A 22859-nucleotide genomic window follows, 5' to 3' on the forward strand; every position below is an offset into this window, starting at 1 on the left:
AAGAAAGTGAACAGGAAACAATACTAGTTAACCCAAAATACGAGAAAGTGGATAAAATATAATAGAAGCGATTAAAAAATATAAACAGGAAAAGCACCAGGAAAAAACAGCATAATTATGAACATGCTAAAATCAGGAAACCACTTGATGATAGACTTGTTAAGAAGTATAATGAATGATAAAGGAATATAGACAATTTGTTCAAATATACAGAGACACAAAGTTATGTAAAAATTATAAAGAAATTGCTCTACTAATCACAATCGTTGAACTGTGTGCAAAATCAAGACTAATAATTATTGAAGAAATATAATACAGCTTCAGACCATATAGAAGGTTAATATACTATAACGAGATATTGATTATTGTATTATATCATAAATTTAGGAAGAAAAAAGAAGCTTAACTACTTTTCCAAGGTTAAGTTGTTCACTCGAGATGGATTTATAAACTCTTACGTTCGTGCAACTTTCGACTTCATGTTAACTAGGACGCTAAAACGCGAGCGCCAACGCGAGCACGAGCGTTTGACTTTTGATGTTCATCATGTTACAACCAGTCTTTAACGGTACTACTGTGAAGTTGACAGAATTACCAATTGATTGCATATTAAAACGTTTCTTAATCTCACGTTGAGGCGTTAATTCAATTCAAATAAAAATTCGTTGATACAACCTAAATTGATAATTTCATTTCCAGTTCTTCAATATGGTTTCGTCACTTTGTTTGTAGCAGCCTTTCCTCTCGCTCCATTATGTGCCTTGTTAAATAACATAGCGGAAATACGATTGGACGCTTATAAAATGGTTACCCAAGCTAGAAGACCTTTAGCTGAAAGGGTAGAGGATATTGGTGCCTGGTACGGGATATTACGAGCGATTACATACGCAGCAGTAGTTTCAAACGTAATATACCTTAATTTATTATCCGATTTTCACCCTCTATACTCCCATCCCAGATCATGCAGGAATCCATAAGCACTCCGCTCTTTAAAGCAGCTATCACACGTATGATTGTAGTTTAGTCCCAGTTGGCCACGCAAAAACGTGCTGTAATTTATATAATTTATACTATGTGAACCAAGAAATCTTTTTGTAAAGTTCGTATACGTAAATATTTACGAGGTGATTGCATACTAATCAAGTCGTTCAATTGTGGATGAAGAAATATTAGAAATTCCTTTTCTGTATAATAGTAATATTTCAAGGAGCCCCATGAGAAGAAATCACACAGGTTTAAGTACGTTGAATACGAGGGCCGTTCTATACATGCCAGTGCAAATTTGGGATATCCTAAACCGATGACACGTCTACTAAAAACGTCGTAATACCATAAAAGCAAATAAATATTTTTTCATTATTACCTTCTAAGAGTATTTTACTGACGGGGGGAAGGGATGTTTAATGTTCTTCCCATTTCTCGCCCCATCAATCAATCAAAATTAACTGTACAATTGACGTCGAATAAAAAATACCGTGGACTACAACGTGAAAAAAGATTCAGAATTCACCAGGAGCTTTGGCGATAAGAAACGTTCAAAGCGACCTTTTTTAACACATCAAAGCTACAGTGTGAGAGCTTTATGGAGTGATGAGTCAAAGTTTGAGAATTTGGGGTCCGAGAGAACAGTGTTTGTGCGCAGGTCAAAAATAGAACGGATGTTGAATCCATGTGTAATCCCGGCTGTCAAATCAGCGGATGCTCGGTGATGGTTGGGAAGCCTGGTAAAAATATTAGGGACTTTGAAGAAGGAAAGTTTTAAAAAATATATCGGCGGCTCAATCTGATTGAGTTGTTGTGGGACAAATTGTACAGAGAGTTCAGAAAGCAATGTCCTACAGGTTGTTTCTAAATTCAGGATAAATATTTTTGTAATTCGTCCACTAGAAAAAGACTAATCACGGGTTATTTCCAGCATTTACTATGAATCTTATTACATTTTACATCTTTACTATTTTTCATTCAATTTATTAGAAAAGTTATGAATTATGGTATTTATTTTTTTTGTCTGGTTTCGAGAAAGAAATTTGACAATAAAAAATATTTTCAAATGAAACTTGGATTTTGAAGTTATAGTTTCAAGTTGTGTATCTCGTGAATTATAGGGTGGAAAAATTATTTATTTTTAGGGATTTGTAATCGCCTATACTAGTGATTTTATTCCAAGGATGGTTTATCAATATAAATATTCGGAATCATTCAATTTAACTGGTTACATAGATGCTTCCCTTTCAGGTTAGTAAATTTTCTATGTTTTAAATTATATTAATATAAGAAACACCAGTCTATGATGAGTTTAGAATAATCTTTCAGCGAATTGCAGTTCTTTAATAGGAATTACGAACTTGTAAACTAACCTTACCTAACCTAACTTAACCTAACCTAACCTAACTCAACCTAACCTAACCTAACCTAACCTAACCTAACCTAACCTAACCTAACCTAACCTAACCTAACCTAACCTAACCTAACCCAACCTAACCCAACCTAACCTAACCTAACCTAACCTAACCAATGTTTTGTATGACAAAGTTTTTTTAACAAATTAGCTAAAAAAATAAAAATATAGCCCCTCTCGTCCGCCCTCGGCTGATCTTCCACTCCAGATCGATATGAATAATTCAAAAATACGTTTTTATTTTCCAATTTATATTAAATATATAAAATTAATCGCTTTAATCCTCCGACTTCCCTGGTATCGACAGTTTTTTTCCCCAGGGGATGAATATTTGAAAACTCGGAATATATTGAAATTAGTACACTTTGGTGTTTCTTTGCCACGTTCCCAATAAGAAAACGCTCATACTCCAGCCGGCAAAAACTTCAGAATTCGAAATTTTAAAAGCAAATATTGATTAGTCAGGAAAATTTTCAGTGAATTTTAGAGCTTGGATGGGTCTCGATAGGCCTGGAGCTGGAGAATTGCTGCAAGATTCAACTCGACTCCATTATGACTCGGCCTGTGATATAACAAGTGGGAAGCTATCTCAAACCTTCCAGTATAAGATCTATCGGATCTATCCGCCAAATCGTTACCGGGTTATTTATTGAAATTAGACCAGATAGCAAACGAATCCGCTGTTTTAGTATGAACCAATTTATTTGTATGTTACCATTCTGTAGTTCGGTTTGGTGATAACAGACTTGATCGTTTTACCTTCTTTGCTTCATTATAGATCACTAAGTGCATTTTTCCTAATACCCAAGGAACACAGTTTATCACCAAGTACATTTATCATATTGATCCATTTTTTTTTCTCGTTAAATTTTCCTGGTTTGTCTTTGATGCTTTTATTGCCTATATTTTGTTCCAGTTTTCAATACCACTCACTATAGAGAAGATATGAAAGGTGACGAAAAGCATCCCCCGGAAACGTGCCAATATAGAGGTAAGGAACATCAATTTATTTCACTTCTTATAGTAAAATATTTTATTTTTGAATGGAACAATATTTTTATAAAATCGAAGGCTGCTCTTAAGTTTTGTCAAATCTGACATAAAGTTTGACATTTTCAATGGTAAACGTACGCAGAGCGTGTTGTCATACGAGAGCTATTTGAGTTGTTCACAGATACTTGAAACAATCATCTTGGTCAAAATGGAAATGAATCGTACGATGATTTTCTATGACTTTCTCGACGTGGATCAAACCAACAGCCGATTAACTTGCTTCGAGTTTTGGTGATGAAGCAACATCTTGAGCCACCGTATTCCGCTGAATTTCCATATTCAATCATGGTCACACTTCGCCCCAGGATTAGTTTCGTGAACGTGGTACAAAATCGGCTGTTGTGCCAGAAAACATCGATGAAGGTACCTCAATCGAAAGAAAAAAATACGTTCAAACGTATGCAAAAGTATATTGATCTGATTTGTTTTCAATTGTCTTAAATAGCAACTCTCGTTTAAGGGATAAAAATCAGGTGTATACTTACCTATATTTTCACCTAATTAACCTGTTTATAACTTTTAAATAGCTAAAGATAAAATTATAATACTTATTACAATGAGTGACTCGATTATTTTATCAATAATATTATCCAACTTCCAGATTTTATTTTCTACTTTAATCGTGTTATTCACTGTATCCAAAAACAATTATCCAACATTACTCACTTCAAAATAATTATTTCTTCTTGAAACAATAAGTAATAACAATGGATTCACTAAAAATAAGTCTCATTAATCTATAGAGTGATACGAAAAATTGTGGATTGTTAATTTATGATTTAACTTCGAAATTCAATTCATAAATTACGGATTCGTTTGGGTGTACGCCTCAAAAAGCGACTATGCTTAATTTGGAACGATATTTGACTTGTAGGTAATTTTATTTATAGTTGAAAGTGTCTAATATATTATCAGATATATAACAAAAAAACGAGAAAAATAATTAATTGTACTTATGTGAATTAAACACGACTCTTAGTGCTACAAAATAAACATTCACTATTCCAAAAGGTTTTAAGTGCTTTTTTTAGTAAGCTGGAATTTCTAGAATAGTTGATGATATTAATACAGAATACACTGTTTATACTACCACTAACCAAGTTGTCGTCTTCAAAGACAGAGACTAAAAACTTTTTAGTCTCTGAAGACGATAACTTGGTTATCGAAACACACATCAAACAGTATATTATTGAAACTGGTTTTTTGGCACTTGGCTGTTCGAACTTACAACCTTTCAATTATAGAGATTTTTACTGATTATTTCATAATAACCCAATAATATTTAGGTTATAGAAATGGTCCGGACGAAGCAGATCCTTATGGTTTAAGTCCTCAGTATTGGCACGTATTTGCTGCAAGATTAGCGTTTGTGGTAGTTTTTGAGGTGAGAATATATTAGAGGTAATAGCAAAATTAACTTTGGTATGGCTACAGTAACAAAACAATTTTTTTAATGCCTAGAATCAAATTCAAAATTTAAATTTTCTGTTAGTGGAAGACGAAGGGCCGAACGAGACGGCTAGCTTCAAAGTCGTTTCGTAAAAATGAAAATTCACATTTACTTCAAATAAAAAAAATGTCAACTGTGACAAAATATCATTTTCAATAAGTTTCTAAAGTAATTTTAGAATTATAATAAGGACCTAATTAATTGGAAATAATAGCAGTGATCAACTTTTCAAATATTTCTGTCTAGTTCAATTAGGGGGCACACAAAAACTGCCTCATCGTCATCACTATCAACAGAATTGATATGCCTAATTATGACATGATGAATTGGTTATTTAATGATTGAAATGATTTAGAATAGAAGTCCAAACATCCTCTTCATTATTTTAATCTGGACAATCAGATTTTTTCTTGAACATACATATTTTCTTTTTGACAATGTCTCTCATTCTCTGTTTTTTTTTTTAGATTTTTTTAATGATTTATTTTTCATTCTTCAATGATATTTTGTGCACTCTACTTTCTTGGACTCTTTAACTTCTTTTATTCATCTATTTATGGTAATTGTTGTTTTTCATTTTCTTTTGTACGCTTTTTGCTTGCTCTGTGTAACTTACGGAAAGGACAAAACATTTTTTGGGGACATTGTGGTAGATTGGACAATCCATCAATAGTCAATTTTGATTAAACTTTTTCAGTAATTTCTTTATGGAGTTCGTAATTTCTTTATGGAGTTCTTTGTCGGCAGTTTTCTCAACGAACGGCCACTTAATTACATCTATTATATACCTTGTATAATGAGCGAACGTTGTAAAATCTTTCTGAGCCCTCGTATAGTTAAATAACAATGTCCTTATGGCGTTTCTCTTACCTAACCTAACCTAACTATTTGTACTTACTTAACGTTTTGAAGGCGTTTAGTGTTACGTGACTAAACCTCGTATACCTAACGTTGAAATTTTTTTTTCATCTTGTATAATTAACAAAAAGTACCCTTATGGCGTTGCTGTTGGTGGGAGGGGCATTGGGTAACCCAAATTCGTGTCTGTGTGAAATTATGAGGGTAAGTTCCTTTTGAAAATTTCTTTTCTACAGGAATTCGTGGATGGTTCCAGGAGTACAATGGCCCAACAAAGAAAATACAAAAATTTTGGAAAAAGATATATTTTAATGTCATCTTCCTTTAGTTCCGTGAATTCCCATTTTATAATAAGAATCGTTAAACTCTTCAATATTATAAATAAACTATTAACTTCCAACATCACCTCTTCTTATTGGAAAATCTTTGACCTACAAGCCTGAGAACGGGAAATAATTTGAGGGGGTTAAATCCGGCGAAAAGGATACATGAGATAGTAATTTGAATTACAATTCATCCATTTTGGTCATTGCAATAACGGATGTGAGCTGGTGCTTTGTCTCGATGAAACAACACCGTTTTTACTTTGATTTTGTTTGCTCAAACGTTGCAATTAGCTCGCATACATAATAGTTGTTGCTTTTTTAAGATAATCGATGAAAATTATCCCACGCGCATCACAAAAAACCGATGCCATAACCTTGCCTGGAACGGTTTTTGTCTTCTTCGGAACCGGTTCTTCTTTTTCAGTTTTTTTTATTTTTTTGTTTGTGATGGAACCACGTTTCATCCACGGCTTTATTTCTATGAAATATTGCCAAATACTCGATGGAAACATCTTCCCGATGCTGTATTTGTTCCATTGTGAACAAACGCAGCACCCAACTTGCACGCAGGTTTCTCATGTCCATATTTTCAGTTAATATTCGATGTAGCGCACCTTTTGGAATGTCTACTAGGTCTACTAGCTCGTGCCCTTTCCGTCGACGATCATCCAGTGGATTTTCTTCAACATTTCTGGAATCGTCACCTCATTTGGTCGACCACTGCGATACTGGTCTTCGCAGGTCGTACGACCTCGTTTAAACCCAAATAATTTACGTTAATAACGAAGGTTTCTCCCAAAGTAGATTTTATATTATTTAGGCTAAAGCCTTTCAAATAAAAATATTGTATCACAAAACGATGACCAAGTTTTTACATATTTACAAATTCATTCAAAACGTTCACTATTAATGGCTACCAAACAAATATTAAACAACGTCTTCAAACTTGAAAGATAAGCTGTATAGATTGTGTACTTTTTGATAGTTTTTATATGTCCTTACAGCTGTACCCTGCATTTTAAACTCTCTTTTGAAAACCATGATAAAAATTGACCGCCACATTTTTTTGTGAAAACTGTAAAATTCTTTTGAAATTTTCATAACAGCAACAATTTTTTTGTACCAGATGGTTGTTTAATTAATTGCTCGATCTTTTTTTCAGCACGTGGTTTTTGCTTTGGTCGGAATAATGCAATACGTAATACCAGATATTCCTTCTGAAGTAAGATTATCTCACATATATAGTTTTTGTGTTTATGTATTCATTAAATGATGTCGTAGCTCAAAACGCAAATACAAAGGGAGGCTTTGTTAGCTAAAGAAGCCAAATATGAACACGGTTTAAAAAAGAGTGAATACGATTATGAGGAACTGATGCAAACATTCAGAGATAACAACAATACTTCTCGAAATGAAAATAAAGCTGGTAGGTACTCGTATATTCATATAATTTATAAATTCATCAAATTTTCACTAAAAACAGACGTCAAACCTGAAGTTTTGCGATTTATATGGACTCCATTTCATAAAATGATCATTATCAGCTTATATTAATCCTCGTTTCAACAGATATGAGTTAAAAACATTCCTACATCACAAATTCTTCTAAAAAGTACTGCTTTTTACTATTCAGATCAAATTAGATGTCGTGTTGGCTTCTTTTCAATGGAGAAGGGCCAAAACCAAATTCTTCAGACCAATATACATACCAAACTGGTAAATCTACTGATAGTAGTACAATTGACAAACGGAATTCGGAAAAGTAGTATGTGTTTTCTTAGACATAGAAAGCGCCTTTGACATTACTCTACATGAGGCTGACAAGTTTTAATTTGAAAAAAATTCCACCTCAATACTAAACTGTAGATGTAATTGGTATGAAAACTCTATAAGAGAAATGAACAGAAATGTCATCAAAATGGTACAATGATGGTTCCAAAACAGCAGACAGAACTGGAATAAATATGTACGAACTTAAAACTAAGTACTATAAAAGCCTGTACAACCCACCAAGCATTGTTCAAGAAAAATATGCAACTGAAAAATGTATTCATCTAGAATCCACAGGAGCTTCAAGCTCCAAGATCATAAAATCTAAACTAGAGAATTCCTGGATAAATTGAACAAGATAAAAAAAATTGAATTTTGTATGGATAGTAACGTAATATCTGACAGATTTACTAAATTAGGGGCAGCAAACCCTTAACAGGACCTGAACTGTGGTATCAGCTGCATAACTATAGGAAAATCATCGGAAACGAAAGTCGATAGGGGTAAAATCAGTTACAGGGATAATTGTCGAGGCACTGTCGCCTCAATGGACACCTGAGGACACTAGACGTAGCAGAGAATGCCACCTGCAGATTCTGCTTAGTAGAATACGGAACTTCAATCCACATTTCCTCGAAGAGTTAGATCCCACGAAACTTTGGAGCAGAACACCTGGGAGCGTATGAAATGGAAGACGAAGATCTCTTGCAGGTAGAATCATCCCACATTCTGAACTTTCTAAGAGAAGTTTATAGTATCCTAATAGGCATAGACATACAAGCTACTTCTTTCTAGAGATTGCCTGGGCATCTTGTATAATCCTGAAACCCTGAATGTGGCCATACCACTCCTCATAGCATTGATTACAACTGCTAGATCTCCTTCCTAAAACTGTGCTAATGAAATTTGGCTTCTATTAAAGCCCCATCGATCTTTATTAGGCCCCAACCTAGAGATCTATAAATCGTAAATAATATATTAGAAGCCCCCAACCTCTAAATGATATTACACTCATCAATAAATGTCTACGAAGGACGAAAAAATAACCAGTTTTTTGAAATATATAGAGTCTTAAAAATCCAACATAACTTACCTGATATTATAATTTTTTCAACCGGTTCATGAACTATCAAGATAATAACTGATACGTTCTTAGTCTAAAGAGACAAGTTAAAGATAAATAGCGCCATCTGCTAGAAATATGTAACATTAACTAATATATCAGAAATTAACCTTATTTAATAAAGAAAAACTTTTATTCACATTATTTGTATATAGGTCTTAGAGGCTCATGGGCGAGAAGATTGAGCCGACTTTCTGATGGATTGGATGCACACGTAGAAATAATAAGTCGAAAAAAGAATTCCGTGGAAAATACAGTTTGGGAAGCATCTTATTGATATTTACTGATATTATTTAGTTGTAAATGTTTTTTACTGTGTCTAATGTGTATAAATTGTTTTTTTAATTTTGTAGTTTCTTTACCAATGTGTTCGAAAATCGTAAATAACATTGTTAACAATTAATCAACCAATTATTTGGAATCTAGAAAATCAATTCAATAAATGCGGGTAGATGACAAGGACTCTTCCACAAGGAATAGGACGGTTTCATTCTATTAACCTTACGCCCAAAGTCGTGTGAATAACTAAGAAAAACATTTTTCTGCCAAAAATACAGTCAAACGCTTCTAAATTCCGTACTTGTAGAAGGATTTTTCTTTTGCCTCAAAAATTGGTTTCATTTGAGCTGAATCTCTTACCAGCGAGCATTTGTTTGAGATCAGTAGTCAGATTTGGGCTATACAGAGAACGAGGAAGCAATTCGAAATGTAATTCGTTCAATTTAACCATCGACTTATGAATCAGTGCTTTGCCTTTGTGAAACAGTGCCATATAAGGCAGTTTTCCCTTGAATTTTGTATTCAAATGATCCAACAACTCTATATAACCTTCGCTATTGATTGTCTCTCCCTTTTGGGGGTAGTCGATGAAGAATATTCCATGCGCATTCCAAAATACTGAAGCCATAAATTTCCCAGCTGACTGTTGTGTCTTTAGACGCTTCAGACGGTTGCAGTCCACTCAGATGATGATCATTTTGATTCCGGAGTGAAGTAATTTATATTATGTATAGACATGACCAAACAATTCTCTGAATCATCCAAACGTTGTTGTTTTTGATCGACTGTGAGTAAACGCGACACTCACTTTGAAAAAAGCTTTCTCATGGTCAATAAATGTAAAGACACTGCCTTCTGATATCTCTACGGCTTCGGCTATCTCACGCAATTTCAATTTACGATTAGATATAACCAATTCGTGGACTTTTTTGAAGTTTTCTGGAGTAACCACATCATTTGGACGACCAGAACGTTTACCATCATCGATGTTTGTACGACTACGTTTAAATTCAGCAAACCTATAACAAATAGTTCTTTTCGATGGAGTAGAGTCCCTATAACACTTTTGAAGCCTTTACTTAACTCGTACAGTATTTTTTTTAACAAGAAGCAATAATAAATTAACACAAGTAACTGTTTTGAAAATAACAAAAGTAGCTCCACTTAAATGGCTGTCACTTTTTTCTGACAAATCGAAATGTCATGAAATTTGACATATAGTTATTTCAAAGTTGGTGCTTCATAAACGTCATATGAATTTGACAATGACAGCGTCATCTGTGCGTCTGTCACACGACTTATACTGGGCAAAACCTCATAGGATAGCGTGTATGAGTGAATTGGTGAATAAAAAGTAAAAAATAAGCCAAAATATCATTTAATAATCGAATATAACATTTTAAAAGTATATATTAAATATATTAACTACCTATTATCACTTTTTTACCGGTGTATTCAATAGTTCACACAATTTCTCGTAAACTTTGGAAAATACTTTAGAATATCCACTGTTAGTTAAATGCAAATAATCATGCATAATATGATGGGAAATCGTTTGGTCATTGCCGACTATATGGTGATCTATGACAACAACGTGACAATTTTCGGTGACTTCATCAGCATTAGCTTCATTGCAGAATTTATCTAGAAGAAATGTATTCACGTGATCGTTCCGTTCTCTGTATTGGTTCGGGTAATGACCACGTGGCAGCAGAGTCTGAAATAATAATAATTGTTTATTCAACAATCATATAATTATTTTATTAAAAATATTAAGAAAATTATACAGAGTCTATCACATGACAGTGATTACTACCAACTTTCTCATTTCAAATGCAACTCCCTGTATATATAATCATGTTTTGGAATCTTGTCAATCCTCAACTGTTTAGAATTATTAAAAATATCTAGATTTATTAAAAAAGAAAAAAAAATTTCACATTACACTAAAAACCTAATAAGTAGATTATTTCTTACTAATATAAGATGGAGATATAAAAATCTCAGAGATGACTGATCTAATAGCAAGCATGATTTATCTTTTTAAGTCTTCTAATTTGAAGGGTTTACTTTTATTTACAATACTGTTGACATCTCCCCACAAAACTATGTCTAGTAGAGTCAGATCAGGAGATCGTGCTGGCTATTCTATCGATCCGATCTGCGTCTTCTTATCCACCGATTTGGTTCAGGTACTGCAGAGATTTGGTAAAAGGTCAGTGCTCCGTCTGGCTGACACCATATTTACAGAAACTTGTGGGTTTGTAGGATCAGAATATAATGTGTCGATGTTGGCATAATTTTATTTTGGAGTAATTCTAAATATTTATCTAGTCGTATCGAAAATTTACAGATCGTCGAACTGATGTTCCTTCCTCTTGTCTAGGACGCAAGTCTTTTGATATAGACGACATTGTTCAGGGATCTTACCAAGCGGTTAGAGAAACTCAAAGGTTCGCCATAAATGAATTATCGTTGCAATTCCCGGAAGATTCAAGATCTGCCCTGTACTAAATTGTTACAGACCAGCGGTATGCGAAAGTTGGTGCTTGCTGGGTCCCCACGAAACTCGCCGAATAGGTGCAGCTTTAGAGTTTCTTGAACAAACTGACGAGGAGCTCCAAAGAAAACTTCATTATTTTGGCCACATCATGGGATGTTCAAAATATGAGATCTTAAGTTCGTAATTTAGGGAAAAGATCTACTGGAAGGTGAATATTTTGACTCAAGAGCCTACAAAAAGGTTTACCGCCATCTAAACGATTCAGAGTTGCAGCTTTTGAACTCGAAATATGATGATAGCCCAAATCAACTCCAAAATTTAGTTGGTATATATCAATTGATGTATTATTTCTAGTAAAACTAGAAGGGTGAATCCTATAAGTACTTGGTATACAAAAAAAAAGGAGAAAATAGTGAGAAACTCTGGTTAATTTGTCTCATTTTGGTGCGATACACTTCACCCATCGATGCTAACTTCTTTAAACCGTAGATGGAGAGCAGTTCGCAAAGCAATTCGACCAAATTGACTGACTAAACCTCTTCGCCAAATATCCCCGTTTCTTCTTCAATTCGGTATCAAATAACTTAGTACATTCTGCCTTTCCTCAATCTATCGATATAGATCTAATCTTGGTGACCATCACCTTTCTAGGCGGTTAGTTCAAAGAAGTCATTGCCTTCTTTGAAGCACGTTCAGTGATTCGACTGTAACTTAGTCTTTGGTATGTACCATTGGATCCATGCTTGGTCTTTTGTCTTGAAACGTCGCAGAAACTCTCTCGGATTGCGCTTAAACATCTGGTACCCAAAATGTCATGCAGGATTTGATCCAAGAAATCACTCGATATTCCGAATGTTCCAGCTATTTCGCGCTTATTAAATCGGCGGTCTGCCAATACGAGATCGTGGATTAATGTCTTTTGTAGGACATCGGGATGTGATTCATGAAAAATCGATGTACTGTCCAGTTAGATCAACTCCGAAGCTCATTTGGTAGAAGAGTCCAAATTTGGGGGATACGGTAGATGGGGAACAGTTTATAGCTCAATTTGCGTATGCTTTTTCAGTGAACTGAAATGTACAACTAGAACAAATGCTAATGCGACGTAAGGGAGTTTTGCAACGCATAATCCCCAGTACCACCAACTAATTTAGGTACTAAATTGGATGATGACGTTCCAAAACTTCTTCAATAATAAAGAAAAATTTCCGATTTTGAGTTTGAAAGTTCTTCTACTGATAAATCGCCGATTATTCACGCTGAAGGGCTCCAAATAATCCGAAAATAGTTACAATCTTAAACATCAAGTATTTTTTATCTGGTATCTCGTTTATAATCTTTAAAACTCGTTCATGTGTGAGAATTTTTGATTTATTGGGACGTTTTTCTTCTTGTAGACACCAACTAAAGAAAAAAATTGGTCAAGAACGCAATTTAACTGATTTCACTTTGATAGTGAAATTTTCCGTTCATTTATAAACTTCTTCACTCACACTTCACTTTCAATACTTAGATGATTCAAATTATTATTCAAAACGAATTAGTGTCACTTACAGGTAAAACTATGGCAACATTGCCAAGTTGCCGTTTAATTTCTTTGATAATTTCCAGAATTCCTTCGTATATTTCATGAGGAGTACAATCAATGTTATTTGTACCGACGAATAGAACTACAGCTTTAATTTTGGAATTAAATTCCAGTTCACCATTGCGTACTCTCCATAAGACATTTTCTACTCTGAAAACAAAGTGAAACAATTACTAAAAAATTAGATAATTATCTTAATGAAAATGGATGGGATTATAACTGATAATTTGGATGTGTTTAACGTTTATTGTTATTACAGTCAATTCATCGCATTCTTTAGAATAAAACTACCGTAGGCCTAGTAATAATTAATGTCCTGATCGCTAGTTGTAGGTTTGAATTTGAAAATACCTTAAAAGATATGACTGACTATCATACAAATTTCCACACCTTATTTAACCTCAATTAGTGCGACCTTGCATCGTCAGATTACTATTTATTCATATCCATGGTGAAATTCTTGATTCCAAACGATTTTTTACATATAAAAATGTTTTTACCAATGTTTCAAAGAGCTGGCTGAACGTTGGGATAAAATTATGAAACATATTCCTTTTTGTATGATTTTGATTCATTAACTTATTACACCAAAAGCAAAATTTGTAAAAAAAGTCTCGCAAGTCAATTTTTCTACCGTATAAAGTTGTGAGATCCATGTAATACCAAGTCCTTTGATTCCTACTTAAAAGACCTTTTGTGCTAAGTTATTATATATTTAGCTAATCTAACAAATCAAGTTTAGAATTGAAATAGCTCGAAAGGCGTTTGTCAAGTACTCCTCAATGTTTGCAAAACAGAAATCTAAACCTCCACGTCAGAATACGATTCATGGAATGTTATGTGTGGTAAGTACTGATGCAGAAAGTGGAAACTTGGACCTTAAAAACTCACATGATCAAAAAACTTGAACCATTTGAGATCTGGTTCTATAGACGCATCCTGAAGATACCCTGTACTGACGGAATCACCAACGACGAAGTACAAAGACGCATTGGTCGTAAAAGAAAGCTATTGACAATTATTAAACAGAAACCTAAACCTCCATGTCAGAATAGGATTCATGGAATGTTATGTGTGGTAAGTACTGATGCAGAAAGTGGAAACTTGGACCTTGAAAGCTCACATGATCAAAAAACTTGAACCATTTGAGATGTGGTTCTATAGACGCATCCTGAAGATACCCTGGACTAACAGAATCACCAACGACGAAGTACTAAGATACACTGGTCGCAAAAGAAAGCTGTTGACAATTATTAAACAAAAATCTAAACTTCCACGTCAGAATAGGATTCATGGAATGTTATATGTGGTAAGTACTGATGCAGAAAGTGGAAACTTGGACCTTGAAAGCTCACATGATCAAAAAACTTGAAGCATTTGAGATGTGGTTCTATAGACCCATCCTGAAGATACCCTGGACTGACAGAATCACCAACGACGAAGCACTAAGACGCATTGGTCGCAAAAGAAAGCTGTTGACAATTATTAAACAGAAACCTAAACCTCCATGTCAGAATAGGATTCATGGAATGTTATGCGTGGTCAGTACTGCTGGAAATTTTGACCTTGAAGGCTCAAATGATAAAAAAACTTGAAGCCTTTGACTAACGATGTACTAAGACTCAACGACAAATACCTACTGCAGAAACTACAGAATAACTTGCACGTGCAGAAAAAATATTTTCAGATGAGATTTTTATCGTATACTTCAAGGGGGGCTAAACTTTCGGGATCCGTGGTCTACTAGACATTTAATAATATCGAAGGCGGTCTACCAATGGCAAAGCTAAATCAACGTAACGTACATGTTTATATATTTATTTTCGATAACAAAAAATAGTAAATTATCTAATGTTTCTAAAAAAAAACTTGATATTAATATTTACCAAATGAAAATTTGCCGAAGAAAATAATCAAAATAATCATATAAAAAAAATTGACCATCCTATTCACTTCGTTTAGTTGGAATTTGGGCATTGCGACAAATTAATCATATTGTGGCTGGTACGAGCTTTCAATGCATAAACACAAAAAAATTTTCATCTGTTAAACGCGACCGATGTTTGGTATTTATGACGTTCGTGCTTGAAAAAACAAATTCGCAAGGTTAGATCGATCCAAAGTATGATTTCACGTACAAAATCAATATGTAAATATTTGGAAATGAATTTCCAAAACTCAGTATCACTAGATGCTCTTTTATAAATTTTTGTTTTAAATAATTCATTAATTCTATGTTATAAGTCATAAATTAAATTGTTTAAATTATCGAGACCTAAAATATCTTGCGGTCGACGTCTCGGTCACCCCTCGTATACCTGGTGAACGCGCATTTTGATGAGAAAGGCCGCAGCTATTTGGAAGGATTAAAAAGATTAGATGAATGTATAGACTCAAGGTGTTGAAAAATAAAAATGATAGAAAAAACGTTTTGTTCCTTTGTTTGGTCGGTAACTTTTCAGATATCCCTCGTATATAAATAACGATATTTATAATGTAAAATTAGATGTAATAGAAACTTCTTGCACATTGCATCCGAACAACATCAAATCATGGAACTATTTAACGAAGTGCAAAAATATATTGACCTTGGAATTGAAATACGAAAATATTTTAAGCTTTTGATGAGCTCCAATAGTAGTTGGAATGATTTTTTCTATCCAAGTATGAAAATTGGTAACTACAATACTTAAAAAAACCATGATCAACCTCTCGCCTCTAACTACCATTTTGTCAATAAACAGGGAAGATATTTCATGTTCTTATACGAACTTTGCACACTTTGGATGATTGACATGATGTTCACTGTGTTTTAAGTCAAATAACTTACCTATCTCCCCCAATTCCGAAGTTAATACAATGTAATGAACTAATTTTCTCACTCCACAGTGAAGTGAACTGAAGTTGTTGAATAATCGAATCTCCTATGAAAAGAACTTCCGATTCACTCGTTTTCGTTTCTTGAAGATATCGATTATGCTAAAATATAAAAGAACTCATCAGAGAATCGAGAAAATCGAATTCTATAGTTGCAATTTGTAATCCCAAGACATATCACCTAATAGAGCCCTAGATATACTTCTTATAAATCCAAACCAGGAGATGAACTGTTGCAACCAGTATTTACAATGAGCAGCTCAATTATTTCATCAGTAATATTGTCCGATTTTTCTAGATCTAGAAGATCTATCATTTGTCGTACAATTCTTTAAAGACATCAGCATTCATGTCAATAAACCATATTTAACAAAAAGGTCTCTCAAGTTAGCGAACCAAGTTATAAAAAACAAAATTCTGAGGTTACAGGAAACAAGCTCAATTAGTCTAAACTTGTGGTTTCTGCAATGAACACGTCTAAAAAGGGGAAAAGAACGCGAGTTATTTCACATACTGAATACAGAACTGAACGAGAGATTGCTTTACAATTGAAGGCATGGATGATCAGTGCTCATGGCCCAAAAACTCAATAAAAGAAGACAAGCAGTTTTCAAGATCGTTCACGCTCGGGAAGGCCGAGAGCTACCAACGTCAAGATAATCTCACTGATGTTATTAGAAAGCAAAATAGACAGCACCAGAAACCCGCGTTGAGGTGAACAAAACCTGAGTTAAACTACAGTCAAACTGCGACTGAGAGATACGAAGTTGTATGGTCGTGCATCCGTTCGATGCTAATGCCTCATAACAAGAAAAAAACGAGATTGGACTAAAGAAGATTTTAAAAAAGTTCCTTGGACCGATGCATCCAAGTTTGAGCTATTAGGTTCAAAATGAAGAATCTATACTCGACGCAATGTCCAAGAAAAGATGATGCCAGATTGTGTAGTCCCAGCAATCAAACATGGTGTGAATCCAATTATGGTCTGCGGTTGCTTTTCTAGCGATGGAAATGGCGGTTTGATTAAAATTGATGGTATTATGAGAATCAAGCATGGTGTTGGACCAATTATGGTCTGTGGTTGCTTTTCTAGCGATGGAACTGGTGATTTGGACAAAATTAATGGAATTGTGAGAATCAAGCATGGTATTGATCCAATTATGGTTTGGGGTCGCTTTGGTGGAACTGGTTATTTGTTCAAAATTAATGGAATTATGAGAATCAAGCATGGTGTTGGACCAATTATGGTCTGGGGTTGCTTTTCTAGCGATGGAAATGGCGGTTTGATTAAAATTGATGGTATTATGAGAATCAAGCATAGTGTTGGACCAATTATGGTCTGGGGTTGCTTTTCTAGCGATGGAACTGGTGATTTGTACAAAATTAATGGAATTGTGAGAATCAAGCATGGTATTGGTCCAATTATGGTCTGGGGTTGCTTTTGTAGTGATGGACCTGGTGATTTGTACAAAATTAATGGAATTATGAGAATCAAGCATGGTGTTGGTCCAATTATGGTCTGGGGTTGCTTTTTTAGCGATGGAACTGGTGATTTGTACAAAATTAATGGAATTGTGAGAATTAAACATGGTATTGATCCAATTATGGTCTGGGGTTGCTTTTCTAGCGATGGAACTGGCGATTTAATCAAAATTAATGGAATTATGAGAATCAAGCATGGTTTTGGTCCATTTATAGTCTGGGGTTGCTTTTCTAGCGATGGATAAAAAAATTTACAACAACATCCCGTTTCTCCGGGTTTGCGATTAAATGGAGATGGATTCGTTTTCCAACAGGAAAATGATCCCAAACATACTTCCAAATTGTGTTGAGGAAATTTGGAAGAGAAAGAGGCACAAAGGATAAGAATAAACATGTTTTGGCCTCCTCAAAGCCCGGATCTCAATCCCATTAGATAGAAATGTCCGTAATTGAGGTTCAACCTCTCGAGAAAAAATGTGGAATTCTTTATGCGAAGATGGAGACACTATCAACAAAATGACGAGATTGAGACTTCATTCATAGATTTTAAAGGAGGATTTTTTTATGAAAAATCAGTTTAGCTAACTATAACTTTTTTAGCATCGACTGTTAATATTCCTTTTCAAGTATATTGATAGTCAAAAAGTGTTTTATTAGATGATTTAGCAGTTCAAATAAACGGTTAATATTTTATTGGAGTTTTATTCAATTTTCATACTTTCTTTTGGACTGCAGTGTAAACATATTCACTAATACAGAACTTTATTGGCATCCCTTATGGAATAACTAACTATTATATCAGTGAACAATTTTTTATAATTGAAGCGACCGAGATCATTAAACAATCTCCGCTCATGAAAACAAAGACATTAAAGACTAAAGATAGTAAAAAGGAAGTTTCCAATCGATATTATTTCATGCAGTTATTATTCGTTCTAACATACGAGGTAATTTAGTAATTAAGTTAAGTATAATGCTTATCTGAGATATATTTTCTTATATATACAATGTGTCGAAGCCATATATTTTTAGAAGTCAATATCAGAAAAACTACTTATTGAGAAAATAAAATCGATTCTAAAAACCAGAAAACTTACATCTAACCATCAATTTAGATTTAGAGAGCAATGTCCCAATAGAACAAGTTCACTTAATCACAAAAAAAGTGTACCAATATTTTGGAAACATTGTTCGGCTGACCAAAGCATTCGACAAGGTCTGATATGACGGTCTACTGTACAAAATCAGGTAAAAGCCTCCCAAACAACCTTTCGCAAATCCTAAAATCTTATCTGCAAAACAGACACTTTGAAGACAAAATTCAAGAGTAGATGTTAAGAGTTCCACAGGGACGTGCACTTGGTCCGATCCTGACGCTACCGGGCTAGTATCTCATCAGGACCCAGCTGTTGCCTCTCAAATATTGTTGAAAAACTTTCCTGGTGGATAAAAACTTGAAGAATTATAGAAAATGGAAATAGATCTGTTAATCGGGCATCTTCTGCAGCAAAAAGGAAGTGCAGAATACCTTGGAATTCATCTTAACCGACGACTAACCTAGAACACCCACCCATATACTAACCAAGAGAAAGCAATTGGGTCTAAGATTCCAACTAAAAATCAACGATAAACTGCTTATATAAAAAGTCACACTAAAACCCATCTGGAGTTGTGGTATTCAACTATCGGGCACTGCATCTAATTTAAAACTAGCTAGTCAAAAATGCTGAGTTATTGCTTGTGACCTTCAAATTAAGTCTGTTAAAGAAGAAATAACTCTCAACAACAATCATTTGCTCATCATAAATTTTACAGATTGCAAATAGGAAAGATGTTGTTGAAAAAAAAAGATATCGACACTTCAATTTCAATATAAACACATAATTTAATTAAAAAGCTAGTAAACTGAATTCAGGGTTAGTCTGATCGACACCCTGTTTTATAAATATAGCTTTGACTCTGTTTTTCCATGAAATTGATGTTCTAATACAACCCCTAGAGTGTTTAACTTCAAGGGCGGTGAATTATGATTGTTTGCTTTTGGCTTAGAGAGATGTTACTAAAATAGGTGTTGTAAACCAAGTTTCCTCGCCGATCGACACCGAAAACTATTCTTGGTGTACATTTACTTAATTTCAATGGCGTAGTTTATTATATGTTAATTTATTTAGAATTATCGATGTCAATTCATTTGAAAAAATTATCTATCCAATTGTTCAAATTATACAGAATGGACACAGAAAACGTCCTGATGTTTGACAGTTTTGATTACATTCTAATTTACAAAATCCCACTGCTTGATTCTGCAGGTATCTGATTTTTTTAATGAAATTAATTTTAAAGGAATTTTGACAGTGTATGGAATGGATTAAGGATAGATATAACGATATATAAAATCGAATTGAAAATCGAAACGAAAATCCATGGTTGCCAGTTGGACAATGGCCGCGAACAGAAGTTGCCATGATTTTTGTGAACGACTCTCGTTCAGTCCAGATCACGATACACATAATTAAGTGCAAACACAACTCTGGATTGCTTGCGCTCATTTAAAAACAATTCTTTTCTAACATTTGTACAATTTTAATTCTGTTCTCTTGAAAAATTAGCCAACGCAACATTTTGTACGTCATTCGAAATTTGGCTGGTCTTAAAAGACCCAAGTATGCATCAACAACACGTTCTGGGTAGATTAAAAATGTCAAACTTAATGATGTCAATGTCAGATTTGACATATTCATATCAGTTTTGCCATATGTCAAAACTTAAGAAGCAGCCCTCGTATTATAACTTCACATTGTTTCAATTAAGAAGTGAAGGATTTTTTAATTTATAACAAAAAAATAAGTTGTTTCATTTTCGCGATTACCCTGTATATTTGTAATTTAAAAAATTTCCATTTGAAATGTCTTCAGTATTTGTAATTTGTGTATATATGTACTTAATAAATGACTGAAAATTTAAATAACTAACCATTGTACTTATTAAACCGGTTTTTTTATGGACAGTAACTTTTTTACTAAAATTCAATTTATGTATTATTGATAGTAGACACGCAAATTCGAAACTTACCTGCGACATCCACCGACCATCACCAACAGTATCTTCGGGAGGTTCAGGTTTCACACATGGATTTAACATTATATAAATAATTCAGTAAAATTCTCACTCATAAACACTACGAAAATTTGTTTATTTTCTATTCGCCCCTTGTATTATAAAAAATCATCAACTTCGATGCATCCACGTCGCGTTATCTACCTTAAACCAATTTTAAATTATTCCTAACTTGTACACAAGTCTGTTCACTGTAATTTAATACATTCATAAATGGTAAATCGTTGTAAATATCCGGTCGTCCTGAAAAAACCATCTGTGTTCATACCCATCTCTTTAGCCGGCAAAAAAGATTAGACCAGTTGAATATTCACTATTCAATGTAGTTTTAAAAGTTATCTACTGAGTTGGGTTAGTGTGTGGAATGATTTGAAATAAATGGTAAAAAATGGAATCTACAGCACTTTTAACAATTTTGTACGGAACCTCGATAGCAGATGGCAGCATATGTTTCAACTTTAGATTTAATAGTATATTACGTAACAAGAGTTGTAAGTAACTCATTACGCACGAAATGAAAAATTTTATGCACGAAGCCACGCAGTACTTACAACTTGTGTGACGTACTATACTTTTTCTACGCCCATTCATGCATGCTACTTAAGAAAACGTGTCCTATTTTTAAAGAAATTGCATAATGTGCTGCCTACATTTAGGGGCATCACTCTTCCAATCCTAAATATATCTCGCTAATGCTAAAAGTTTTTATGTTTTTTAATTGACCAAATTTGTGTAAACATACCAAATAAAGTCTCACGTAATTAAAAATTTCATTGTAATTTAATTATACCAAGAGGTTCAAGTTTTCGTCATGTTGGAATGTTGACAGAGTTGACTTTAACATATGTAGAAAAAGTATTTAACATTAAAAATTACTAACGTACATCTCAATTTACGTGTTTTATAAAAAACGTATCAAACTTTTAAAATAAGCTTCAAACAATAATGAATGAAAAATAATAGTATTTTAGCATGATAGTACTGATAATACTAGCTTACAAGAAGTAGAAAAAGTCTTTAGATGGTTTGCAAGTAATGTCGTCTACGGGGGTTATGCAAAAAGTAAATAATTATACGAGAAAGTATTCGTTAAAAGGCGATCGAATCTTATAGCTGTTTGTAAGGGAGTTTGGTTTAAGCAGGGTATCACACGTGTACTGAACCCTGGAGATTTAAAAGCATACATAAAAAATCTACTAACACCTGGCAAAGTCATTGGAATCTAGATTTATCCAGACGAAATTCAGCATGTGAAGTATTTATTTAAAGAAATTTATGAATTAAAGAAATATCACCAAGCCACGCCACTTCTTATCACAAACTGTCTAGCAGGAATATTTTAAAGGAATAGTGTACATACGCTTTCCGATAGCTTCGGCCGATGGAAATGCATTTATGTTTACGATTTGATGTTTTCATTGGTAAACAGTGAAGGTGAGTCCACGTGGACTGACGGTTTGTTAGATGTTTACCGAATGTTTTATGCGGGGAGTAAATATTACTTTTAATTTTTTAATTTGGTATGAGTGCCACGCGTATTTATGAAATATTCCAAATTTGCAATTGATATTGAAAGAACTATATCTGTAGGGGGTTTTAGAAGAAGCGAAGAAGTTTTTTTTAGAGGGCTTGTTAAAATGAGGGATAGTGTATACGAGACTATGCATTGTTTGTATGTTGTTGCATGTTAAAGAACTTTCTAGAGTAACTAGAAGATCCACAAGAAAGAAAATATATAAAGGATTGTAAACGATGAGGAATAGTGTTTACGAAGGGAGGGGGCTACGCAGTTAGTTAAGTTTTTTTAAAGGGTTCTAAATTCTGAAATTTTAATATTGAATATTTTAAAAAAGGTGATGATTTTCATAGACAAACTCATAATGTTATTTCTAGTTATGAAGCATGTGCAGACCAATAATAATAATTTCGCTTAAAATGTCATATAGGTGCATGTGTAATATCTCCAACGATTACCTTATAATTATTCAGTATCGGGTTTCACAAAAATCACAAAAACTAAAAGTAGTAAATAATA

At 33.8% G+C, this 22859-nt stretch overlaps 2 protein-coding genes across 2 annotated transcripts in view; one reads left to right on the forward strand and one right to left on the reverse strand.

Annotated features, from left to right (window-relative positions):
* Nucleotides 1-9321, forward strand: part of LOC130445651 (anoctamin-4) — a 36109-nt gene extending 26788 nt beyond the window's left edge. Inside the window, exons 18-24 of the mRNA XM_056781404.1 lie at nucleotides 700-905; nucleotides 2130-2235; nucleotides 3315-3389; nucleotides 4738-4835; nucleotides 7248-7307; nucleotides 7367-7511; nucleotides 9134-9321. Of these exons, the coding sequence (XP_056637382.1) occupies nucleotides 700-905; nucleotides 2130-2235; nucleotides 3315-3389; nucleotides 4738-4835; nucleotides 7248-7307; nucleotides 7367-7511; nucleotides 9134-9255 (812 nt within the window). The 3' untranslated portion in view covers nucleotides 9256-9321. The remainder of the gene's footprint in view (nucleotides 1-699; nucleotides 906-2129; nucleotides 2236-3314; nucleotides 3390-4737; nucleotides 4836-7247; nucleotides 7308-7366; nucleotides 7512-9133) is intronic.
* A 1297-nt stretch (nucleotides 9322-10618) lies between these two features.
* LOC130445652 (platelet-activating factor acetylhydrolase IB subunit beta homolog) lies at nucleotides 10619-21156 on the reverse strand. The gene is made up of 4 exons (XM_056781405.1): nucleotides 20780-21156; nucleotides 16179-16327; nucleotides 13315-13498; nucleotides 10619-10974 (listed from the first exon to the last, which is right to left on the reverse strand). Exons 1-4 carry the CDS (start codon nucleotides 20846-20848, stop codon nucleotides 10693-10695), a joined length of 684 nt encoding a protein of 227 aa, XP_056637383.1. The 5' UTR covers nucleotides 20849-21156; the 3' UTR covers nucleotides 10619-10692.
* Nucleotides 21157-22859: the final 1703 nt, after the last annotated feature.

This window comes from Diorhabda sublineata, chromosome 6 (genome assembly GCF_026230105.1).
Source record: "Diorhabda sublineata isolate icDioSubl1.1 chromosome 6, icDioSubl1.1, whole genome shotgun sequence".
In the NCBI taxonomy this organism is placed as follows: domain Eukaryota; kingdom Metazoa; phylum Arthropoda; class Insecta; order Coleoptera; family Chrysomelidae; genus Diorhabda; species Diorhabda sublineata.